The sequence below is a fragment of the Buteo buteo genome, chromosome Z, assembly GCF_964188355.1.
Source record: "Buteo buteo chromosome Z, bButBut1.hap1.1, whole genome shotgun sequence".
NCBI lineage: Eukaryota > Metazoa > Chordata > Aves > Accipitriformes > Accipitridae > Buteo > Buteo buteo.
In genome coordinates this window covers 12,281,724-12,306,979 of record NC_134204.1, presented here as the reverse complement: position 1 = coordinate 12,306,979, position 25,256 = coordinate 12,281,724, and the positions used below count along the sequence as shown (strand labels likewise).

At 45.0% G+C, this 25,256-nt stretch overlaps 2 protein-coding genes across 5 annotated transcripts in view; one reads left to right on the top strand and one right to left on the bottom strand.

Moving 5' to 3' along the window:
- Nucleotides 1–13,806, top strand: part of PDZD2 (PDZ domain containing 2) — a 143,523-nt gene extending 129,717 nt beyond the window's left edge. For all 4 annotated transcript variants that reach the window (XM_075019829.1, XM_075019826.1, XM_075019830.1 and 1 more), the window contains 4 exons: nucleotides 2,743–2,844; nucleotides 5,275–5,545; nucleotides 7,522–7,656; nucleotides 9,543–13,806. In XM_075019829.1, the coding sequence (XP_074875930.1) occupies nucleotides 2,743–2,844; nucleotides 5,275–5,545; nucleotides 7,522–7,656; nucleotides 9,543–9,709 (675 nt within the window). In that variant the 3' untranslated portion in view covers nucleotides 9,710–13,806. The remainder of the gene's footprint in view (nucleotides 1–2,742; nucleotides 2,845–5,274; nucleotides 5,546–7,521; nucleotides 7,657–9,542) is intronic.
- A 5,756-nt stretch (nucleotides 13,807–19,562) lies between these two features.
- Nucleotides 19,563–22,897, bottom strand: PMAIP1 (phorbol-12-myristate-13-acetate-induced protein 1). The gene is made up of 2 exons (XM_075020692.1): nucleotides 22,785–22,897; nucleotides 19,563–22,429 (listed from the first exon to the last, which is right to left on the bottom strand). The coding sequence occupies exons 1-2, from the start codon at nucleotides 22,834–22,836 to the stop codon at nucleotides 22,317–22,319; spliced, it is 165 nt and encodes a 54-aa protein (XP_074876793.1). The 5' UTR covers nucleotides 22,837–22,897; the 3' UTR covers nucleotides 19,563–22,316.
- Nucleotides 22,898–25,256: the final 2,359 nt, after the last annotated feature.

The window sequence follows — 25,256 nt, the reverse complement described above, 5'->3', positions numbered from 1 at the left end:
GTTTAATGCTGAACTGGTGGCTTGCAACAACAGAAATTGGGCGCTGGAGGGTTTGTAAGAGACTACTGTGACCTTTTTGCTCTCTTCTGTGGAACTGGTTATTGCATTAAGATAACCTGCTTCATTATCTCGGTGTTTAAAGAAGGCCTCCAAAGTGAAATGATTGGCAGAACATTGCTTCTCTGATTGCAATGTTTGTGTTTGTGTTTTTGGGATACATCCACATCGTTTTTAAATCAGAACAGAAGTTGATAAAATAATGACAGCACTGGAGGGGAAACTGCCATCTGGTCTGCATAACTGCTGGCTGAGCTGCATTTGGAGCATTCCTGAGTCTTATTCACAAAGGTTGCTGTTTCAAACGTAGAACAGACTGGGGGGAACTGGACCTCCCCAAAATAGCCAGCTTTACCTCCTTCCAGGGACAGCATAGCTAAAGCCTGCAAGTCCCAAGAGCTTGGTGACCCAAGAGGGTTTGGTAGGTTTACTGATGAAATTAGGATTGCATTGTACTTCTGGCCAAAGGTAATTAAGTGTTCTTTAAAGTATTTTGCATGGGGTCTTGGAGAGATTATTTATTTATGCCACTTTTCAAAGTCTGAGAACTCAAATATTTATAAAGCTGAATGCTTTTTGGAATGCACTCCTTGTCTGCATAGTTTCTTATCCATATTTAAGCCCAGTATGGCACGTACTCTGGAAAATTTTATACTAGTCAAATTCTGCATTTAAGTGTACAATAGGAGGGTTCTTCATGGTTACGCAATTGCTGAAAAATTAGGTGGACTGCCTGATCCGGACTGAGAGCTTCCCCAGGAAGAGTTTTTCATCATCTTTTGCTCTGAATAGTGCTGAATTTACTGCTTTTAGTAAGTGCTACTAATATATATATAAAAAAAAATGGGCATTTTATTGTTTAAATCTCTATGACTAATAATCTTTGGCTAACAGGCTAAATGAGGTGATCACTGGAGGCCCTGTGTGTCCAGTGTGTGGCCAAGTAAAGCAATAAGCGTCCATAGCCAGGTGTGTCTGTGCCCCATAGTACACGTGCTGGCTGAGGACAGCATTGAGAGCTAGGGAGGGAGGAGATGCATAACCTTGGCAATGGGAAGCTAGGGTTCAAGCTGTGTTGCTGACTGGCCCAGGATGTGCGGTCCTTGCACAATTCTTCTCCCATGTAAGCAAATGAAGTTGTGGTAGCAAGGGTTGGAAAGAACCTGACCTCTTAAACAAAAAGGGTTGCTATAGTACTTAATGGTCAAATATATGTGTGTGTTTCCATTACCCTCACTGCACTTTGAAAGGGGCTAGCCTAGATACTTAACTGATTTTATAATTTCTAGCCTAACAGAAAGCTGTTCTCACTTGAGTACAGGTGAGAAGGGTCTTAACATCTACAAATACTGTGCTCCGTTCTCCTTGAGCACTGATGGATCAGTGATGTGGAGCAGGGTGGCATCAGTTTCTGACATTGGCTCTGTGCATTGCAGGGACGCCTCTCAGAAAGAAAATTTTCCAGAGCCACCATTTGGCAAAAAAGCACACAGTGAGGCCAAGAATTTGACCATTGTTTCACCATAAAATGATAATAATCTGTGGTTCCCTGTGTCTTTTGAAACAAAATTAAAGGCAAACACTGAGTTAAAATGTTGAGTTTAGGGAACTAAATGCATCATTTAATGCTAAATAGATTAAGAGGTTGGTTTCTAATGATGTGCCATTAATTTTAGTGTTGGCAGTTTCTGGAAATGACTGATACTGGATGGGATCCCAGGGAAAAGCTGAGGCCTGCTTTCTACTCCTTATTTCTGATGCTCTGCCCCACAGACGGTTACTATCCCCTTGCTCTGCCAAATGCCTGCTTATAGCCCCGGTTACACCACAAAATGTGGTCTCTGTAACAGTGTCTGGTTTTGTCCTAATAACCGTTCAGAAGACAGCACCAGACTTGCTGGATGGGACTGCTTCTCTCTCATGGCAAATTCTGTGTTTTGGCAGTGGGCCATCACTTCGAAGAAATCAGCTTTACACCTTTGTTCTGGTCTGGAGCCAAGTTCAGCACTGGTGCAGACCTGCACTAGTCCCTTTCCTGTGCTAGATGCTCCCATTTCCACAAGAGCACAGCTTAGTCCCATTTGGATCCCTAACGGGCTCCTTACTCTCATGTCCCAAATGAAACAGTTTTTCCTGCTGTCCCATCTTAACTTTCCAAAGCTTCAGTTTGTGGTCACTACCCCTTGCAAGATTGTCCAGCACTGCTGAGAAGAGATTGATACAACTGCCCTGCATTACGTCTTTGTAACTGCCTTTTGAGGGGACGGAGAAGTGGGATAACAAGTGTTAGTAATTCCCTGGAAAGTACAGTGCTTGGTCTAGAAAGTGTATGGGAACTATTGAGTTTTGACTGCAAAATGTCAAGCAATGTGAAATTTATTACAGCCTTTGAAAATAAGGCTGCCCACAGTTTAATACCCTTCCACTGTCCTAATTTTGATTTTGCTTTCTAGTCTTGGATTGACTGAAGATATCTTTGCTGTCACCTGAGTTCTCTTGTCTGGCTGCTACTTATCTGTAGCATGAAAAGAAATGTATTTAATGTCTCAGTTTTAATTCCTTGAATTGCTTTTTTTACCTGCCAAAATCTGAGGGTACTGGGAATTTGTCATTTGTGCGGGAACTTTGTCTTGATCTTTGGTTTGTTTTTATTCTCCTTCCTCTCCACCTCCATTTTTCTGCTAGAGCAAAGAAGACACATACTTTGTAGTCTTGCACAAAGAAGAAGGAGCTGGCCTGGGATTTAGTGTTGCTGGAGGAATAGATCTGGAACAGAAATCAGTCACAGTAAGTGATGGCTGCAAGTAATTTTTTTGCAAAGCTCACTTTAAAGCAGGCTGGTGATTAGATCAAGCGCTCATTTATCAAGACTCACTGCAAGTCATTCACAGTCATAAAACAGTGTCTCTCAGAGGCGGCTGCATACCATCTGCTACTGAAATCACAGAGTGTCTGGGAAGCGTAATTTTTATTATTGGAGATGGATGCCAATTATGTTTTCAGTCTTTAAAAGTCTGTTACTGGATGGGGGGGCTGGCTAGATCTAAATCCTATGCATGTAAATAAAATTCTGCATGCAGTTGCAGTGCACACAACATTTTAGGGGAGATTTTCATTCCCAGTAAATGCTGTGCAGTGAAGTTTTTGAAGGATTTTGCAAATGTGAGAATGACTGTTACAGACCTCCATAAACATTCTGGATTTCACGTCACAAATTTGGTTTGGTGTTACTAAGACCTGCGGGTGGTCAGTAAATGAGGGTTGTTGTTGTTTTGATTATTTATTTTTTTTTAAAGTCTTATAAAGCATTCTGAACCAAAGATACTGTGTGCCATTAAGTGATGTCGGTGTGTAAAAAGTGATACCAAGCAACTTATATACTGTTCAAAAACAGATCAGTTGGATTGAAAAATTCAAGACAACTGGTGTCACGTGTGACAATTTCTTTGCACAAGATACCCATTTCAACTCTGCCCTGACAGAGAGAGATCCACTAAGTGCTGAGATTAGAAGAAGGGTATGTCCTCAGTCTGTGGGGCCTGCAGCAGCCCTTGCAGGAATCTTCTGGTTTTTGCTTTTAGACAAGACCAGTATAAGTAAATGTATTTTACATTAAGCAGTCATTGAGTTAGAACATGGTCACAGTCTAGGGAACAGACTCTACTTTTCTCACTACAAAGGTTGTGTTCCCTGTCTCTGGCCCAAACACTCGCAGTGTCAGCTGTGAGGAAGGGGACGGCTCAGCAGTGTTCACCCCAGAGAGCTCCTCACCTAGCAACTGGGACACTACCTAAAAATATGATCTTGAGCTCTCTCAGGCTGAGTGGAGCTCACTTTCTCCATCAGTGCCATTAGCCATGAGAACAAAAGAGCATGAGCTGCTGCTCTTTGCAGATCCTCTTTGTTCAGTGTGTATAAAGCATACTTCTCAGGTGGGGAAGATTTTAATGTCCTTGACCTACTGGGATTCTGGGTCCCAGATGGATTTAGGGTTGCCACTGGGTGGTGAGCTGCTTAGATGGGCTGTTCTGCCCACACTTGGGTGCAGAAATAGAAATGCCTAGTGAGTGTCAAGATGCTGAGGAGTTGAGCATGTGAAGGAAGGCAGCAGATGTTTTAGACGTGACCCCTGTATTCCACTTACCTCTTGCATTTTGAGTGTCTGCGTCTGTTACTGAGCCTGGTACTCCATCTTTGAATGCCTGCTTAGACTGGCTGGAAATTTATCTCCTTGGATCTGCAGGGTTCTATGGCAGGTGCCCATCTCAGCATGGCCCTGCAGTGAGAGGGAACTGGAGCCAAAGAGCTTCTCATTCCTCACTGTTGGTCTAGGCATTGGGGTAGATTCCTAGAGAAAATGCCATGCAGAATTGCGCCCACAGATTTGGTGCCTTGAACCTTTGCCCAGTGGACCTAGAACTGTGTACATGGGAAACCATATTCAGGCTGCTAAAATTACAGTGCCTGATAGGCAAGGCTTTAGATACAGGGTCTTGAGCCTTTTAGTCAGTTCTTTTCTGTAAATGGCACACATCTAAGTCTCAGCTGTTTACTCAAAGTTTAATCTTCTCTGAATAGAGTATTTTTTTTTCTCTAGAAAAAATGCATTTCAGGCCACTAAGTTATCCCTTTGCATCTATTTGCGTGATATTTGATCAGCCAAATTGAGATGGACAATGAAATACTTGTACAGCTGCAGTAAGTCAGAGCCTTTCTATGCACAGATGCTGTGCACTACTTAGAAGTGTGCATGTGAAAACAGCACAGGATACATGTCCCAGTCAGTGGGTATTTGGAGAGTGGGTGTCACACCCCACAATGTTGTTCTTGGTGTTTGGTGTAGCATGGATGTGGATTTAACCTGTGTGCCACTTGAAATATGTTAATTGAAGTCTTTTGATGAGTTCACTGAAGGCGTAAGTGATTTGTGATGTTACATTCTCTAGCTGGTTTTGGTTGTCCTTGGCTTAGAAATGACCATGCAGTAATAGCATGTTTTCCTCTGCTTTCCCCCCTCATCTCTAACTGCAGTTCTTGTCCAGTCACTTAGGCCTTAGTATTTGAGGGTGTTCATTGGAGCGAATGTTGTGTGCTTAATATCCAGGCAGTGGGCACTGATTGCAAACTTTGGTAGGGTCTCTGTGTTCACCTTGGCCTGTAGAGCACTATGTGTGGTCATGAGGTTAAAGCATCCTTAAGTTAAAATCTTTCTTGTAGGTCCACAGAGTGTTTTCGAAGGGAGTGGCATCTCAAGAAGGGACTATTCATCGAGGAGATCTTGTTCTGTCAATCAATGGCAAGTCTCTTGCGAGCTCAGTCCATGGGGATGTCCTGAATACTCTTCATCAGGCAAGACTATACAGATACACGGTTGTTGTCATCCAGAAGGAAAAAGACAAAGCAAACAATTCTTCCAGTCTTGAGATATCAGCTACTGGCAGAAAATGTGTGGGGTCTGGAAAGGATATTTCCATGGAAATAGGAACAGGTATGATCTTTGTCCAAGAACAGTTGGAAGGATTCCCTTGCAGAGCAGACTGAAGGGAAAAATGTCCATGTGTTTTAGATTAAAACCGTCTGTGCCTTATGTGATTGAAGGGAGCAAATGAAATTACCTTTAAATTTTATTTGTTCTCTTTGGAGCCTAAATGCAGTTTGGTTTTGTTTTGTTTTTTTTTTTTAAATATCATAACTTAGAAGGACATTTAGGGCCTAATCCAATTTCTGCTAAAGTTAGTGATTCCACATACTCTTCCAATCCAGGATAAACTCCTTTTAAATAATAACAGTAGTCAGTGTGAGAAAGCAAACAACCAAAAAAGAAAAAAGGAAAAAAAAAAACAACCTCAAAGAAAACTCCAAGCCCTGCAGTTTGTTATGCATAGGGACTGAACTTGCTCTTTGTAATAGCAGACTTCATACTGTTTCTGCTAAAAACATAGAAAAAAATATTTTGATATTACAGTAAGTGGAGCTAAGCCAAATCCAAGTCAGCCATCCCATAGGAAACTAGGCATAAATGGTTTAAGTGGAAATGTATCAGTGGAATGGTAAGTTCCTGTTTGGGAACAAGACAACATTTTAGTGTGAAGGCTGTACTTGGGGTGTTAGAAGCAGATCTTGCAAACGTTTTTGTAGAATTAAGACACAAAACACTTTAGTACCTGTCTGATGCTGCTGCTTTGGGAGCAGGGCATGACCTGCTTCAGTCCTCCACTGCTGCAGTGTCCGTGGGAGGGAGTGGGCAGTGGTTACAGCTTATTGCTGAGAGATTTGTTGATGTGGCTTCTCCTGCCTTCCAGGGCAATACCAGGCACTCAGCTCAGACCATCCCCAAACCGGTACATGGAGCTGCCATTCACCTGTTTTTAACCCCTTGGCCATAATCATTACTGTTTATTTTTTTTCCATAGCAGTTTTTATTGTTTTATGCTTTCACTGGGTTTTATAGGCCAGCTTTGTAATACAGCTTACAAGAAGTAGAAAGCACTCTGTAAATTAATGGATCAGCCTTTCTGGAATTGTTCCCATGGATATAATATATGTAATTACTTCAGAATCCCTTTCTACCCTAAGGTCCCTGCGTCTTGCACGTTGATAAATGCAGGATAACTGCTGGGTGCAGTCACTAGGGGGCAACATTATCTCATAAACAGCATAGTATTGGGTTATTAAGAACATATTTCCATCCTGCAAGGCAAAGCACATCTTCAAATGTTCTAGATAACATTTAAAGTTGTTTGAGATAACGGCAGTAGTAATTTGTGATAATGCAGACTGCATAATTTTTATATCCACACAGGGCAAAGAGGGACCTGTTTTCCAAAATTGTAGATTTATTTCCTCCTAAGCAAAATCATATTTTATGTCAGCTACAGCAATATTGCATTCTAAAAATATCTGCTATGTAAGAGGCAGGATGCGCATACAGCTAATTATGGTTATTGCCATAGATATGAGACCAGAAACAATTACTCACAGTATTTAGTGATTACAGATTTTTCCTTAAGAGGATGGAACATGTTTGTTTAATGCAACATTTCATTCACTACTGTTATTTGAAAAGATGTGGCTCATTGAATGAGAAAGTGGGAACAAATGAAAGAAAAAGAAATGCTCTCCACTCACAGTTTTTATAATTTTTCAGTTATTTTGTTCATGTTGAGAGTCTTTGCTAAATTTGCTAAGCTTTCATTTTGCAAAAAAAAAAAAATGCTTTGGCAGGTTTTGGTTGAACACACAAAATGAAAATGTCGCTGTGCGTAAATGCATTTTGTACTGTCTCCCATTCACAGCTGCAATCATACACATTCACTTCTGAGAAACTGGGTGACAACATGTTCTAATCTGAATATGAACTGAACTTTGAATTGCTTTGTCACTGCAGCAAAAACAAAACCAAGAAACACAACTTGCAATTTACTGTTAACTGCATAACAAGATGCTGTGTATATTCTGTTACAGATCCAAACCTGGATATGAATGATGTCATCTGTGTTGAATTATTGAAAACCTCTGCTGGCTTGGGATTCAGTCTTGATGGTGGAAAAGCTTCCATTGCTGGAGACAGGCCCTTGCTTGTAAAAAGAATATTTAAAGGTACTACAAGCATGCAGTGGATATTATCCCAGTTTTCCTTTTGTGCATTTTACAGACATTTTAGTTCTTGGACTCGATTTTTTTTTTTTTGAAGCAAGGGTGGTTTTTGTGGTCCTTGTTTATTACCACTTACTAGCCAAAGTGGTCAGTAAAAAAAACAGTCCCGGGAGTGGCTAGGGATTGTGTCTGCTAGTAAATGTTTGTGGAGCAATCTGATTTACTAAATATGATGCAGTTCCTTCCTGGGCTTGTCCACTATTCTAGACATTAAATTACAGCAGCAGTATTGTATGTAATGGTTTGAGAAGTTCATGCCTTATCCAGTTCTCTTTTCTAAGAAAAGGACAGTAGAGAGAATCAGTGTGGTTCCAAAGCACCATCCTGCATTATACCCAGTTATTAATTTTACCTCTTTTTTCATCTTTGCTTTTTTTTTTGTTAGATATCAGTATTAGCTTTTGCTAAGAATCTGTTATGTTTGTATTCAAAAACTGCCACTTTTGGATGCTTTGTTTGTCAGCAGGTAGTTAAACTTAAACAAACCATGTATAGAAAGGAAACCAATCCCAGAACTATGCTGTGATTTTAGTATGTCTGTCGTGGTTTAGCCCCAGCCAGCAACTAAGTACCACTCAGCCACTCACTCACTCCCCCCTCACCCCCAGTGGGATGGGGGAGAGAATTGGGGAAAAAAAAGTAAAACTCCTGGGTTGAGATAAGAACAGTTTAATAGAACAGAAGGGAAGAAAATAATGATGATAATAATAACAATAATAAAATGACAATAATAATAATAAAAGGATTGGAATATACAAAACAAGTGACGCACTATGCAACTGCTCACCACTCGCTGACCGATGCCCAGTTAGTTCCTGAGCAGTGATCCCCCTTCCCTGGCCAACTCCCCCTAGTTTATATACTGGGCATGACGTCCCATGGTATGGAATATCCCTCTGGCCAGTTTGGGTCAGCTGCCCTGGCTGTGTCCCCTCCCAGCTTCTTGTGCCCCTCCAACCTTCTTGCTGGCTGGACATGAGAAGCTGAAAAATCCTTGACTTAGCATAAACACTGCCTAGTCTGGGATTCAGTTTAGTGAAAAATACGGTACTTCCTAAAGGAAGCTGAAACTCTCAATGAAGCTGCAGCATTTTTACAGGATTACTTTTCAGTGGTTTATTCTCTCATCAAGGAAAAAAATCAAAATGGTATTTCCTGAATTGCTTATCCATTTCTGTTTGTGTTTGTTTTCCCCTCTTTAGAAATTGATTCTGAGGGTAAAGACCATGTTTAATTTTAAGCTCATTAATTTCTATCCTTAGATACAGTCCTTTTCCCCTCCACTCCCTGTGATGGCTGATATTGGTTAAATTATCATTACGGAAAATATACTTTCATGAGCAGTGAAGGGTGCGACCCTCCCTAGGAGCTGTTTCTGTGTCTGGTGTGTTTGTCCTAAGTTTGCTACGCGTGTGTGCTTTGTTCATCCCTGTTATCCGGGTTTTACAATCTACTGCATTATCTGCTTATTACCATGTTAAAATTCCATTTGAGAAAATACATCCATGCCACATACAACCTGTATGTTTATTTTTATCAGCCAGGTTTTCTTACAGCTACAGAGATAATGTACAGCATATTTCATGCACTTATGCTGCTTCCTTCAAAAACAGACATTTTTTCTGAGAACAAGGATTATCTTGGTTAAAATAACATTTCTGTGACATGCAGCATGGGGTAGATTGCTAGAGCTGAGCCGAACATAAGTGACTTGTACTGAAATTGCCACTGTTGGAAAAATGGTTTATTTGCTCTTCATCACAGGGGAAAGCAAATTTTTGTGGGTTTACGTTTTTTTTGCACTGACTTTTTTGCCCTTTTGCTCCTAGGTGGTGCTGCAGAGCAATCTGGAAACATAGAAACTGGAGATGAAATTCTTGCTGTTAGTGGAAAATCATTACTTGGCCTCATGCATTACGATGCCTGGAACATTATTAAATCTGTGCCAGAGGGCCCTGTTCAGCTACTAATCAGAAAACACAGAACATCGACATGATGGAAGCACTACATCAAATCACACTTGCTAAGACAAAACACTTAAAACTGGCTACAAGCTATCTTTGTTTCTAAAGCCACACAGAAGTGTCTTAATGCTCTACAGAGAGGTGCTAAGAGCCTTGGAGAACCACTGAGCAAGCATGTGATGAGCATCATAAAAATCTCACCTAAATATCGAGGATGAAGGAAGCCAAATGTTAAGAGACAATTTTGTATTATGTGGCAGTTTTAATGGAACTTCAAGACCTCTCCTGGGTTTGATTTGAAGTATTTTGACTGAGAAAAATAACACTGTGCCTGTCCCTGATATTTTTAGTATCTGCAGAGCATTGGGAGTATAACTTATGGTTGTTATCCTGTTGACAAGGATGGGTATTTAGATTGTACTGTATCACTTAGCCGTAATAAGACTTCAGGACACTTACTTAGGGTCTGGTCCTTTTTTTGTTGTAATAAGAGAATGTCTGGAACAATCTCACTTTATTCTTCTAAGTGCAGTTTTGCTAAAAATGCATGACAAAAAGAGTATAATTTTGCACAACTTTTATGCCTAAAACATGAGCATTTTAATGCAAAGCTGAAAAATCTTCTTAAAACTGATGAACTAACTTGGCATCCATCACAACTGAGTCTGCTCTTAGATGCAACTTGTATCTGAAATCACTTGGCATTAATGCAGTAAAAATCTGTGAGCAAAAAAATCACATCCAAATAATAGGTGATTGTCCACCAAGGTGTAGACTGAGTTGTTAGTTGTGATTAAAATGGGAGCGATAAAAATTGGGGTCTAAATTTTCAAATTTAGGCTTCTAATGTTAGGCACCTTTAATATATATATATTTTTAAAAAGGGGATAATTTCAAGTGCTGAGCACTTGCAGATCCCACAGACTTCAGCAATCACAAAGTATGTCTGAAAGTCGGGCTGCTTTTATTTGGCTGCAAGAGGCTAAGGCTGCCCGACTTGAAACACTCAAGCTGAAAGTGGTGGTCTAACGATGGGGATTATAACAGATTAAATCTGAACTGGCCATATTTCTGGCTTTTAATCGCTCTTTTTTGTTTTGTCTTGTCCAATATTTATTTTTGCTTGTGTGAGAGTGGGTGAGGATGTGTGTGGAAGATATAAGTGCACCTGGCTGCATCAGGAACAGGCTGATGCTGAGGGTTCTGGATGGTGAAACTGAAAATTGTTTGTGTAGACAGGAGAAACCATGGTGTTAGATACAGCAGAACTGACAGGGTTGCAATGCCACGGGTGCTTAGTTTGGATTTTCTCACCTCTACTCACAGTAGAGGTACCAGCAGCAGGCCATGCTGCTGAGTGTTTTTCATAGTCTGCTGTGTTGGCAGGAGAGCGTACGGGTGCAAGAGATTAGACTCTGTTATTTCTCTTCCTACATCTGGGATAGCTAAACAACATAAAAGAGATACAGGAGGAAATGGGCCAGTGTCCTTATCAGCTGAGAACAAGTTGTTTGTTCCAGAGTGCTCAGGTTGTTTGTCACATTAGGCTGGAGACTGCTCGCAGCCAACATGCCCAGGGTGAAGAGCTCTCAGCCTGGAACCGGTCCAAATCTGAAGTGCTGCCTACATCTATAGTGAGCCAAGACACTGCATAGCTGTTACAAAAAGGTCTGGGCTTGTCACTTGGCCCTACCCCAAGATCATACTATAGTTGAGTTTATTTACATTTATTCAACAGTGCTTGGAGCAGTTGCTTCCAGCTTAGTGGAGCACTTGCTTTGGTTCATTTCTGACAGCTTCATTAGACTCCAACTCGTGATATATAGAGGAAAATTCAGTTCTGCAAGGCAACCTGAGACCAGGTAAGCAGAAAAGCTGTGCAATGTTTTGTCTAAAAATGAATAGATTTAATTCTTTTTCCGTGACATTAGCATGTGAATCCAGGGAGAAATGCAGCTTTTGGTTACAGGAAAGGCAATACTTTACATAGTCCTACAGCTGCTTTGCCTGCAGGATTTCTGTCAAAACTAATTCAGGTTCAGTGCTGTGAAATGACTATGGAGTTGGGTTCCCTGTGACCCCGAAGCTCAGCTGCTCTGTTGGGACTGGCGCTTGCCTCCAGTCACCTCCATGGTGGGAGAGGCTTCAGGAGGATGCAGCACTTGGGGTCAGAGGACCACACTGAGGTTGCAGGCCTGTGCTGGGATAAAAGAGGTTACCCCTGCATGTTTGGTGAAAAACAGGGAGAACACATTTGGCAGTGACAATTAAATGGTGAGGCCTTGTTCAGGAATGACCAAAATCTGACTGTAATAGCGTGTATAATAGATACATAAAATGCATGTGGAATTTAATGCAGCGTAGTGAATACATACCTGTATACGTATAATACGTACAAGTGCAGTACTGACTTTTTGCTACTTTAATGTGGTAAATCACAGTTGTGTTTTAGGAAATGGCATTTTTTTTCAGTCCACAGTTTAAAATTTTGGAGGTTCCAATGCAGGGAGGCATATGTCTCCCTCACTCCTAAACCGGTGTGAGCTCAAAGGTAAAGTCTTCATTTTGTAAATTATACTTAATTTGAGGTGTCTTAAGATGATACGTGGTGAATATTTTCAGATGCTTATTTGCAGGTACTGTTCATTGTGAGTGATTTAGAAGGCTTTAATTTTTCAGTAATCGAATACTATACTGTTCAGTATTTTATTTTACATGCACGTAGATATGTGTTGGCTGAGTAACAGCAGAGGTGGGGATTTTTGTGTGTGATTCAGTAGTGGCTATAATTTAAAAGCTAGGTTTAATGTTTTAAGTCTGATAGTTACTGTGGGTAGAATGATACACTTCTCTACTAACATTACAGCAAGAAAAAGAATAGTATTTAACCCTGATTGTTTTTGTTCCTGAAAATACTTTTTTTTAATGTGAAAGAACAAGAAACATCTTTACTGATGCTACCAGTGTTGATATGATTACAGTAGTGTTTCCTGACATCTCTGTTGGGGTGACATTCCCCATAAAAGCCCCAGGATTTATGCAACATGGGTCTGCTTTATTACAAACAGGATGGGTAGACCAAACAGATGTAGTGAACCTTTGGTTGCGCACCTGGAAAAGTAAATGTTATTTTTCTGAGAGCCTCGTCCCGCCAAAATGACAGAAGATGTTGCATTGGTTCATCAGTATTCAGTAGGTTCATGAGCATTTTTGGCCTTGCTGTTTGCCTGTCGGTCCCCACGGTAATTCTTTGACATACCAGAAGGTTGGCCAAGCTCTAGGAGAGTGGTGACTCCCCAGAGACTTGCAGCTGCCTCTTGGAAGACCAAAAAAACAGGATGAAATTATGCACTTGGTCCACGACTGTTCACCAGGGACCTGAAGGCATTCCAGGTAAGGTGAATTTGCTCCTAGATGGAGAAGGTCTGATGGAGGGCTTTGCCGCTTCCAGGCCTGGGGCAGCTCAGTGTACACATCCTGGATATGAGAATGGGCTCTGGTGCGATACTGCCATTGCATATTCTGCAGCCTTTTGTACCTGGAAGTTCTTTCCAGCTTCTGTGGGGACTGCATCTGTATTAAGAACTGTGAGATTAGGCCTAAATGAGGGAGGGAGCAACATCTGATTGTTTTGTTGTTAAAAAAAATAGTATGAGGGCAGATAAGTATTAAACTGTTGAGTGATTTATGTTCTCTAATGACCCTCTCTTAAAATTAACCCTAGTTAATGTTCTGCAGTGGTTCTTGTCAAAATCTGAAGGAACTGCTCCCAGATGGGAATGTTTACCTGCTTCTACGTTTCGCGTATGTAAATGTACAAGTGGAAATATTGATGAATAGTAGACTAGATCATGTGAGAAATGGGGATCCCACTTTAAGTAGATTTTTTGTGTTAGGCTGATACACTTATTGTATGATACTGTATATTTACACTTTTATTTATATAAATAAAACTTCTTTTAATGAAAACTGTTTAATATGCCTTGTATATTTTAAAAAAGTGAGTGCAATAACATGAAATAGATTGTACATTTTTCAATTTGCTGTCTCTGTTATGTAAATCTGTATTGCCATAAACTGTTTTATTTGGGTTTTTTAGTGATTTTGAAAATAAATGGTATCCTTAGTACTCCTCTAGATACTTATTTCTGTTATGCCGATGTCTGTCTGGTCCACAGTTGGCACTGGCATCGTAGGGAGAGCACAGACAAAGACTAAGTAAGCGTTAATGCTGTCCAGTTGTGCATCTAAGCTAGAAGTAAAATACCAGCCTCTAAGAACTGTCATTCAGCATGAAGAGGATTAAAGCATTTAAGAAGTGTTAGAAGGTGTTGTATAGGACCTGCTTTGGTATCTTGGAAGCTGTGCTTTTTTTTTTTTTCCCACCCCTGTGCAAGGAAAACGCGGAAGGCAAAGGTGAAATGCGGGGTTTTCATCAAGAGGAGCAGTCTCTGGAGTGCATCCCCTATAAGCTGTACCTCCTGCCCAGCCCCTGGGCTGTAATGGAACAGGTTGTATGTGTAGGGAATATGTATATACAACTAGGTCTAGGCTGGTATTTCTTCTTGTCTTCCACCTACCCTGGAGATAAACTCCCCTTCAAAACCCCGCTGAGCTGGTGGAATGGGCTGGGGTGGAGGCAACCTCTCTGTGGATGGAGTGGAGCTGCAGTGGAGCTCATAGCGGGAGGTGGAGGCCATAAGCTCCCAACAGTGCACGTTTGCATCAAGTGGTCCACCTTTTTATGGACACAGCTGGCTTCACCATCACTGCACGGCAGCTCGAAGCAAGCCTGCCTTACAGAAAGATGAGGCAGCCCAGAAAGCTCTCCCCTCAGCTGCTCTGACATGGGGCATGCCAGAGGCGCCCCAAATCCCGCTCTGCCTGGCAGCACACGGACACGTCACCTAGTCACGGCGGGGTAGGCTGAGCTGGAGGAAGGAGCTTGTGGGTTAAGCATTTATATCCACCTTGCAGGCCTGCGTGCATTGCTCCGTGCTTGAGTGCTGGGTTGGGCGCTCGCAGCAGCAGCAGCACGTCTGGAAACTCCCACCCGGCTCACGGTACGGTGCGGTCCTGCCCTCTCCTCGTGCACGCATGGCGCTCGCCCATGTCTCTCTGCCGTGCCTTGCAAACCTCGCCGTTTCCTCCGGTGCACGGTGCTGCCCGAAAGGGCCGGGTGGGTTTTTCTGCGAGGGGAAGAAGGCGTTTGCTTTCCCGTGCCAGTGGCACGGAGGGCATTTCCCTCGTCCCTGGGCTTGTGCCCCAAAAGCCAATGTGTGTGCTTTCAGTTTCCTTCTCCGGGTGCTGCGCCATGAGGGTGCAAGTGAGCAAGACTCACGTGAGGAGGGATAAACACCAGCGCTCCTGCTGAGTCACCCTGCGGGAAGGGCCGCACCCGGATACCCGGGCCCTTTCCTGGACTGGAGGAGAAAAGGAGGAACTTAGCGGTCTCCCAGTCCCCTGCCTGCGTTGGGACCCCTTCTCCCCAAATCCCTCTCCCTTGTGAACAGCTGTGATGAGGGACGCTGTGGAGCCTGTGTTGTTGCACGGATGAGATCGTGCCAGGCGTAAAACCAGTAGCGTGGGAAGGGGATGGACGGGGAGGTGTGGGGTAGCACAGCAGCCCCCTTCGAGCTTGCTCCAGCACATCTGTCCCTGGCCAGAGCCTGGCTTCTCTCTCAGGGCTGTATGGGGAAAAGCAAAAAGACATTTTTAGCCATGAAGATCTCTGCTTTCCCCTCTGCCCTGCTGTCCTCAGTGCTGGGGCAGCCCAGCCCTTTCAGTGACTCCCCTGTATCTGTTCTCCTGTCTGTCCTTCTCCCACTTTCTTCTAACATATGGCATGAGCTGGGGCTCAACAGGTCTCAAGCCTCAGAGCAGCCTGGCTTTTGTAAGATCAGTCTTGAACGTCTTTAATTAAAATCTTAATTGCCTCAGACAGTGGCTAAGTAAAGAGGAGCGCACGAGAGAAGACACAGCAGACTTAATTCATAAATGGTTTATCCACTAAGACATACAATGTGGTAGGAAATTACATCTAAGTGTTACCTAAGTCAGTTGTCTTTTGGGGATTGGGCTATTTCTGAAGGCCTTGAGGCATTGGCAAATGGGGAACTTGGCACAAAAGGCAGAAGTTTGCAGTTTTGGGGACAGCTTTTTTTATTCCCATTTCGTTAACATACAGATCTTGGATCTAAATGAGGTGAGTAGAGACACCTACTTTGGTGTTTGCAATAGGGTCCATGTGTCTCTGGTGTAGCTGTTTATGGCTCCAAAACGTCATCTGTATTTGCTGGAATCTGTCAAAACTGACAGTTGATCACATTTGACCAAAGGCTAATGGTCGCTGTCTCTGTCCCCGCACAGGGGTGCTGTGAAGGAGACTCCCTGGGGGGGGGGCTCCCTGGAGCCAGTGGCCAGGCGGGAGCAGAGCATGCGGTGACCGGGCGCGATGCCCACGCACCCAGGGAGGTGATGCCATGAGGCAGCATGTGGGTGCGATGACAAGGGGAAGCAAAACCTCCCCCGGACCATGGCCCTGAGCTGCACTTCCCAGTGCCCAGGGCCACACAGGCTCAGCCCCAGAGCTACCCATGGCTGCGGGGGGCACGTCCACCCTGCTGCTTCCACACTGCCAGCCCTTTGCCTTCCCCTTGCCCTGGGCTGGGAGATTCAAAGCTCTGGTGCAGCAGTTTGGTGCTTTTTTTATTTTTATTTTTTTTCCTTTCCTATGCAATATTGGGTAATAGAAGCACGCTTGCAGCACCTCCACCCTATGTCCAGAACCACTGTATCAGTAAGTACATGGAAAGCAAGTGATGCTGCATTATCTAGAGCTGGTCCCTGTTGCTTCTGGTAAAGGAGATTGAGTCATTTCTCTTTGTCAAGAAGTATGGCTGAAGCCAGACTGTCATCACCAGCCCTTAGCAAAACCCCATTTTGGACTTTGCCTTTACAGAAAAAGCCAGCCATGTCTTGCTTTTTCTGTGTAGTCGTGTTCCTCAAAGCACTCGACTCAGCTAAAAGACTTCACAAATTAATGATGATAGCAATAAAGCTTTTTTTCCTTTTAAAAATATAAAATCCCTCTCATTAAATGATCATAAGAAAGAACATTTGATGCAAATAAACGTCCTTCCTCAAAACAAATTGTTGCCCTTCTACCCCACAGTGTGTAAAGCTGTGACTAGAAGGATGTTTCCTGACAGTCAGGGTATTCTAAAGTTAGCCAATGCTAAAACCAGAACCTTTTTGCCTTTCCATTGATAGTCCCGTATGCCGGACCAGACCTCACCTTGCCGTGCAGCTGAATAAATCTGATACCGTTGTGCTGAGCAAACAAGTTACCCGAAGCTGTAGTTGCTTGGATTTTTCCCTACCTAGCAAAGCCATTTTCTTGATGTGCTGCTGACACCATGGCGGTGCTGGGGAAAGCCCAGCTGCTGTCGTCGAAAATTACCTCCCTAATTGCTGATCCTGGAGGGACCTGGATGTGGCCTTCTGCCTTTGTCACAGCTCAGTCACATCCCTTTCGGAAGCACAAAGGGGAAGGTGCAAGCAGTAATCTGCCCTTAATCACTGCCACGCAGTAGGTGGCAAAGGTGGCTGTGATCCTGGAGTAGAGGAAGGAGGTGCCTTGACCTGGTCAGAGCATAGTAATGCAGGCAAAACCCCAAAGGCACAAAAGCCCAGTGGTGGGTGCCATCCCCGTGGCCATCGTCTGCTCTGAGACCCCCCAGGTGGGCGCTGCAGCAGTGTCACAGTGGTAACAGGGCTGCCAGTGTCCTGACAGAAGCTCCAAGGCCTCTTCACTGGCCTTATTCAGTGTTGCTGACGGTAGCTGGTTTCTTTTGATGTTTGCAGCTGGATCGTCTCCCGCGGGAAGGTGCTATGGCCCTTCAAGCAGTGGCAGTGGAATGAAGGAGCTGGTGCAGCTGAGCCAAGTAGTGCTCCTGGCGTCCTTTCCTGTATAGGAGGGGATGATGCCAAAGCCCCTGTAAAATGAAATGGCTGAAACAGTTTTATCTGAGGTCCCTGCCATTTCATGGGATATCTCCTGTTGCTAAAGAAGTGACACCTGCCTCCACAGTTTCAGAGGGCTTGCAGGCTGGTGAGATTTGCATTGCAAAGAGACCATGCATGAGAAGGGAGGGCAGCCTTGGCGTGGCTAGTTCCTTACGCCATCATCCAGACAATATAGTGACGCACTTGGGTAAAGAAAGACCCTTGTTTACAGCTGTAACAGCTTTTGGGACTATTGCTCACTGGCAGTCCCGCCATCAGACAGTCACCTACTTCATGGAAAATGCTGCCAGACTGAAAGACAACACATCATATCCCCAGCCCTTCCTGTCCAGCCTCCTTGCACCTCTATGGATGCACGTCATGCCCTCACACCATCTCGTGTTGACTGGAGGAAAATGATAAAATTCATCCCTTCCAGCAGCGTGTGCTAAAAATAAATGAGCAGCATACGAGACATTGTTTTTCAGATGACTTAAAAAAACATCCCATGGGGGAAGAGGGGAGGAGGAAGGTAGTGTTTGTTGTTTAATAATTTGTTTAGGAAATACCACTTGTGCATCCACTCTCAGGTGTGAGAGCATGAGCTGGCTGAGGGCACCGGGCTGGTTTTCACCTGGGCGAGCACAGTGCGAACGTGATCCAGGGCTGCACTTGTTGCTCTGGCAGGTGCCCACGGGCCATGGTAAATGGAGAGCACTACAGGGCAGCAACTGCAGCAGTTCGCTTCAGCAGGTGGGTTTGGTTTTGTTTTTTGATACCAGGTGCTGGTGGGTGAGTCATGTGCCTTCAGACAGCAATGCCGTGCCCCAGTGATGGGCTTTTTTTTCCCCCTGCCTTTTAGGGAGGAGCAGGTCACAAGAATCGTGGCAGTGACCTGGCTGGAGAGGGGCCAGGCTCCGGCAGGCAGCGGGTGAGGGTGTCTGGGTGTTTTCACAAGGCTGATGAGTCTTAGGAGTGTAATTTGCTGGTAAAGCTGTGCAAAAATGCACTGCGCAGCACCTGCGGTAGCATGTGGCACCACGCCGATGGGCCTTCTCAGGACAGCCTCACTGATGCTCCCTGAAGAAAAGCTCTTTCAAGCCTCTGCTGGTGGCTCCCTGGGAAAGGACAGGGAATTGCTTCCCTTTGTTTTTTTTCATTCACTAGAAACCAGAGCCTTTGGCCACGAAGCTCTTAGTTGTCCTCGCACTGGGAACGGGTGCCCCAGGCATGGTGCTCCCTGCCCGTGAAGCTGGGAGAAGCAGGGTGTTGAGCCAGGGGAGAGCCTGCTGATGTGCATGGTGTAGCAGGTGAGGATCTCAGGCTCACTTCTCCAGAAACACATCTGGGTCCCAGCTTTAGGGAGGAAGAATAAGCTCTGCACTATCCCTTTGTTACTCCCTTGTGGTAAGCAGTATTATTTCCCCCTTTTCCAAAACTCCAGCTTCAAACTTTGGAGAAAGTCAAAATCTGAACTTGGCAAAATGCTGTATTCCCTTCTGCCTGCATTCGAGACAAAGCCCTCAACTTGGATGTCTGTCCTTCACTGATCCCCAAGGACTCTCCTCCACAAAGCTGCAACACCTCTGGTAGAGGTAATGGAGCCCCTGACACCACCCAACTATTCTGCAGGCAGTAGTTACTAGAAAATATTAGAATAGGTGTCTCAGTTTCCCGTTTTGAAGTTCAATAATATGGTTATGTCTTGTTCCCCTTAAAGACAGAAGTAAAAGCATATGCATACCTACCGGCACTCCACTGTTGCCCTAGTGTGCGCCTGCTGACTTGGAAGTATGGAAGGAATTTGTATCATACGATCATGCATTCAGAATCTGACCCCCCCCACACCCCCCGAGTTATAACAATGACCCATTTTTCTTGCAAATACTTCGTATTTATTGTCTCAGCAAGAATTCAAGATATACATGCATGGGGCATACATGTGGGGCACGCAGCAAAACATGTGGCCTGTATCCAGAATAGGCCTTAAGAAAAACAGTCTCATGTTAATACATTCATATAGCAGATCCTTTGCAGAAGTAATAAAAGAAATCCTAGGGAGGACATCAGCAAGCACTTGCTCATATACTGGCACTGATCGCTTGAATCTAGGTCTTTTTCCTGAGCTCCTGGTGAATGCTAGCACTCTTGACAATGCTCAGAGAAACATAAAAACATTTCACAAGAAGCAAATAGTCTTTGCAGATCTAGACAGAAAAACACTGTGCTAATACTTAACTCAGATATCCCCATGATAATGCATTTATGTGGATGCTTTTTTTTCATAACATTCATGTGTGCTACAGCCTGAAGAACCGGGCAGGCTCTATGAAGCCCACACCCAGCTTCCAATTCAAAGGAGCATACATTGAGCAGAACACTTTTATTCAAATACATTTCAGCTACTAATGCAGATGCTAATGCTGAATTTTCCTGAGAGTCCCAGACAGGCATGATTATTGTTTAGTGTCCTTGATGAGAACTCCAAGACTCCACCAAGCCTGGGCCATAAAGCAAGAGCCCTCCTGTTGAAGTCGGGTCTGCCTTTGATGAACGGCTTTGCCGAGTTGCACGTGGCACTAGCCTGGGAGCTGGTGTTTAGCCAAACAGAAACTCTTTGCATTTACTTTTTAATACCTGAAAAACTGACCTCTGCACACATCAGCAAAACGCGTTACTTTGCAGTATTAAGATGAATAACAGCTATTCTTGAAACATTATGCTCTCACTGAAAAGGTATTAGCTGGCTTAGAAGAGGAAGGAACCGTGCATGTGGCTCAAGCCAATGGCAAAGCTCCCAATAATGCCACTGGGATGGGGTTAAAAGTCGTCCATGTGGGAAGCAGGCAAAGTCAGCCAGCTTCTGCCTAGTGAAATCAGTGACAACAAGTAACAGCCATATACAGTTGGTTGTGACAGAGTGACCAGAGTATTTCACGACAATTTTGCAAATGCAGATTCAGAAGAGCTAACCAAAAAAATTAATTGTAAATACAAACAAGAATTCACTATTCAAGGCAGCAAAAAATTTAATTTGAACAGACCCAGAGTTCAGAAAGTGGAATTATACAGCCTTATACAATGCAAACGTACTTACATACAAGGTTAGTTAAGAGGAGGAATTCTGACCATTGGCCTAAGAAGTAGCTACAAAACATAATCAGCTTCAGCCATTTTCTTGCTAGCTTGCACCCATGAAAAAATACTGTTTAGGATCATGTCTGACAGGAATTGACTAGCAGAGTTACTGTTTGCCTTGACAGCAATCAGCATGCTTAATTCAGCTCATCCAAAGCCAGCCAAGGGTAATAACCCCTCAGTGAGATAGGCATAATGCATCACCATCCACTGGATGTGCTACAGCGGCTTTATCATTCTGGAACCGAAATGAGGTTGCTGTGAAATGAAATGGAAATAAAGTACAAGGGAAGAACCTTTGCTTGTGAGTATATTAAACATTCAGAAGTCCAAGGCTACTTTCCTGTACTGATCATAACATTAAGTTCTATTGATATTATTTCTTCAAAGAGAGGTAGTTGCTTTCTTTGAATAAATAACATTCTCAAGAAAACTTAAGATTCAACTCACATTCAACTTTAAGGTCTAATTCTATTGAAGAGTTATTTTGTTACTTATAAAGGCACAGCAGTATTGTACCGTTCTCAAGAAATTCTTTGTAATGCTGAAAGAATCCTTCCACCAAACACACATACCTCAATATCTCTATCTATGTAATATATATTTATATGTCTTATATAATGCTATACTAAAGTATGCTCCCCTCAGTTGCATGAAGTATTTCCTTTATTATCAGAAACATTATGCTTTCTTCTAATTAATATAATGTATTTTTATGTCAAGTTTTGAACATTTTTTCATACTATTTTTGAACCTAACAAGTAGCATTCAATTAATAGTTCTGTGAAATACTCATTTCATGCACATGGGGTGCACGTATTTATATTTTTTATATATATTATATATATATACACAAATACATACATATATATATAATATAGACTAGAACTATGCAGTATCATGTTAGTACATAGAATTGTAATTTTTAGTCCACAAAGCAACATCCTGTAACAAATAACCTTTCAATACAGACAGTGGTTTAATTAACAAATTAAATAATCCCACCACCAGATTCCTGTCCAGCAGAATCCATGCTTCAGGAAACAAAAACAGTCAGAACCCGAGCAACTGGCTTTTGCTTTGCGGGATACAACCCCGTGTTCCAAGACACTGACTTTTTTTTGGCTTCTTCCTGAAGGTGGTCCTGGGTGAAACAGGAGGACCAGAGGGCGACTGGGGAAACCGGGCTGCTGGAAGTCTTCTCAGACCAGGCTGACGGGCAAGTTCCATCTTGCCTCAAGTCTCCCCATCGCATGGCGAGGGCCTCTGCCCGTCGCTACCTGTGTTTTTTTTCACCTGGCTTTCAGACGCCAACATCGCCGTAACATTCTTCGAAGAAACCGTGTTGCGACAGCCATCCTTCAGCGGCTCCGGGCAGCAAAACACAACGCAAAGAGCTTTCTCCATCTCCCACCATCAGTGAAGTCTCTTGTCCCAAATCCACAAAGCCAAGGTCTTTCCCTGCTTTTTCAGCGCACCGCGTCCGAGGGGAGCTCACGTCTCCGGGAAGAATAGCTTCGTGAGGAGGTTCAGGATCTTCTGCCGCAGGTCCCACTTGTCGCCGATCCTGCGCAGCTGCAGGGCGCACTGAGCCTCCACCTCCCGCCCTGCAGGGCACACGCACGGCCGTCAGCCCCACGCACCGCCGCCTCCCCACCCGCGCCCGCTCTGAATTTTAAGGACAACTTGACCATAGCGTGCATTTTTTGCCCCAGGGCTTTTTTTTTTTTTTTTTTTTTTTTTTTTTTACCCTCCCTTAATATTAACACACACACACGCCTGTACCCACCCCCGCGTCCCCACGGGCGGCCGCAGCCGCATCCTGCCGCCCGCGGTCCCCGCTCCTGGACCCGGGTCGGGGAGGGGAGGTGGGCAGCGGGCCGGCCGGAGAACCGTGACAACCCCCCCACCGCCTCCCACCACCACCACCACCACCCCCCCGGTCCCTTCACCCTCCGGTACCTGCGGGAGCGGCGGGCGGCGCGGCTTTGCGCAGGGTCCTGCCAGGCATCATCGCGGCGGGGGGGTCCGGCACCGGTACGGGTACGGCACCGGTACGGCACGGGTCCGGCTCGGCGGCGGCAACGGAGTGCGGGAGGGCGGGGCGGAGCGCGGCCCTAAGAGCAGCGGGGCGGCGGGGCTTTCCCCGCGACGTGACGTGACGTTCGGAAACCGCGCGGGAATCCCGCCCCCCCCCCCCCCCCCCGGGGCAGGCAGGGGCCTGCCGCAGCGCGCCCCGGGCGGGGGCGGGGGGCCGGGGGCGGGTCCCTGGGTCAGCGGCGGTGAGAAGTAACGGTGGGGTTGGGGGGGGGGGGGGGGAGATGGAGCGCGTTTAGGGGGGAGGAGAGGTGGAGGGGTGGGCTTTTGTGGTGGTGGTCCAGGAGAGGTGGATGGGGTTGTGCTGGTGCTGAGGAAGAAGAGGCTGGGGGGGTTTGGGGGGGGATGCGCTTGGACAGGCAGAAGCAAAGGATGGGGTGTGCCTGGGGTGGGCAAGAAGACAGGGAGGGATGGGTCTGCTTGTCCTTAACCAGGAGATGCTCCTGACGCAGCACCTGTCGCTTGGGATTTTTGCTTTCGAGGTGATGGTGACCTTAACCTCAAACAAGCCATAGGGAAACAAGCTGGCCCACGTCATGTGCCATTTGCCACTGAGGGCCTCCTTCCCACTGCTGGATCGTCCCCGTGGCAGTGCAGCACGTCGCCGGCTGACACGCGCCGCGGAGTGCTTACCTGCGCTCGCTGTAATTTTAGATGGTGCCTTTTACATTAGGCAAGAAACAAGAGCTGAAATTCTAAAGTTGCCCTCGTGACTTTGGTTGCAGCACAGTGTTGGGAGAGCTGCCAGTGAGCCGTGAGTCACTCCTCTGTCTCCTGCCTCTCGGAGAGTTGATATTTGGTGCGGTGGCACATAGGATGGACTTTTGTTTTTAAGGGGAAATGAAAACAGCTTGATGTAAAGAAAGCACAGATGGGCTAGACATAACAAAGAACGGATTTGTGGCCGAAAGCCAGTAAATGCCCACCTCTCCCATCAAAACACAGCTTCAAGCAGGAAAAGACACCAGGGTGTAATACAGACCCACAAGGGGCTGTCGAGGAGCTCTTTTCTACGGGATGACTCTGAAGTCAAGTGTCTGGAAACGCTGATGACTTTGAAGCCTATTGGAAAAGGAAAAGTTCACCAGCTCAGCTCAGAAACCCTTTCCCCTGCATAAGTGCTGGAAGCGACGGCACACGTAATTTCTCTCCCTGTGTAGGAAACCTCAGCCCCTTTGCTCCTTGGCAGAAGGCGGCGGGGCTGGCGTGTGGGGGAGGCAGTGGTGCCGGCTCATAGATGTGGCATGTCTCAGGGCGAGATGTCCAAATGAAGGGTAGAGCTGGATGAGGCTTTTGCATGGCCGTTCCTGAGGCGGTGGCTGGGCTGCAGCAGGCGCTGGCTCTGGTGGCATCCTGCAGTGTGCTCTGCTGGGTTGTGACATGGTGTTAGAGCAGTTGAGGTTGGCCACAGAGGAGTTTCTGCTGTGTTTGAGAAGACACTGCCTTAATCTCTCATCTTTTGGTATAACACCTGTGTGGCATACAGGCTTATTTGCTTGACTTGATGTGTTTAGGGTCATTTTTCAGCTGTGAACACCCCTGTTTGTAACGCATCCCCATTCAGGGAGAGCTGCCCTTTGACCGTATCATTCCTGTTACATAAGAAACTGTTTCTTCAAAACAGGTTTGTTGGGTTTTAGATGGCGGGAAGGCAGGTAAACAGCCGGGGAGTGTGTCAGGCTGCATGACGTGTCATCCCTCACGGTGGAGATGCTGTGGTCTGCAGCACGTGATGCTCAGGGCTGCATCTCACAGCTGTAGCCTGGATGGCTGCTCCGTGAATCACGGCAGCCCCTCCAGGATGCCACAACAGGGGGGCAGGGTGCTCACCGAGACCACTGCATGCCCCCAGTGCTCTGCAGTGCTCAGCAGGCCCAAATGCAGCAAAAGCACTCATGAACTCAGTCCATAGGGAAGAGGGACACACTGATCCCTTGCCCTGCTGGTCACATGCATGTTATTTTCCTCATTTATTTTGCTCATTTAGGCAGAGCCAGGGATGACCTGGGGCTTGCTCTTCTTTGTGAATTTGGAGACAGATCTAATACTTGGGCATATTATTTAAATGACTGTTCCTGCAGTGAGGCCAAAACCAAATGAACCTTGATCCTGTCCTGCTTAGTAACACTTCCTCACCCAAGAAGGGGATGATCTTTAAAGGCAACTTCTCCCTGTATACCTCTGCAGCAACACAAAGAGATGGGCCCTTCTTTTGGGCATGTGTGGGATAGGAGATGCTTTCCTATCAGGGCTGCTGGGCACAAACCCAGTGGGATAGCAGAGTCACAGGCATTAATTTATTTTCTTTATTTTAAAATAGTGGTGGGGTAATAAGAA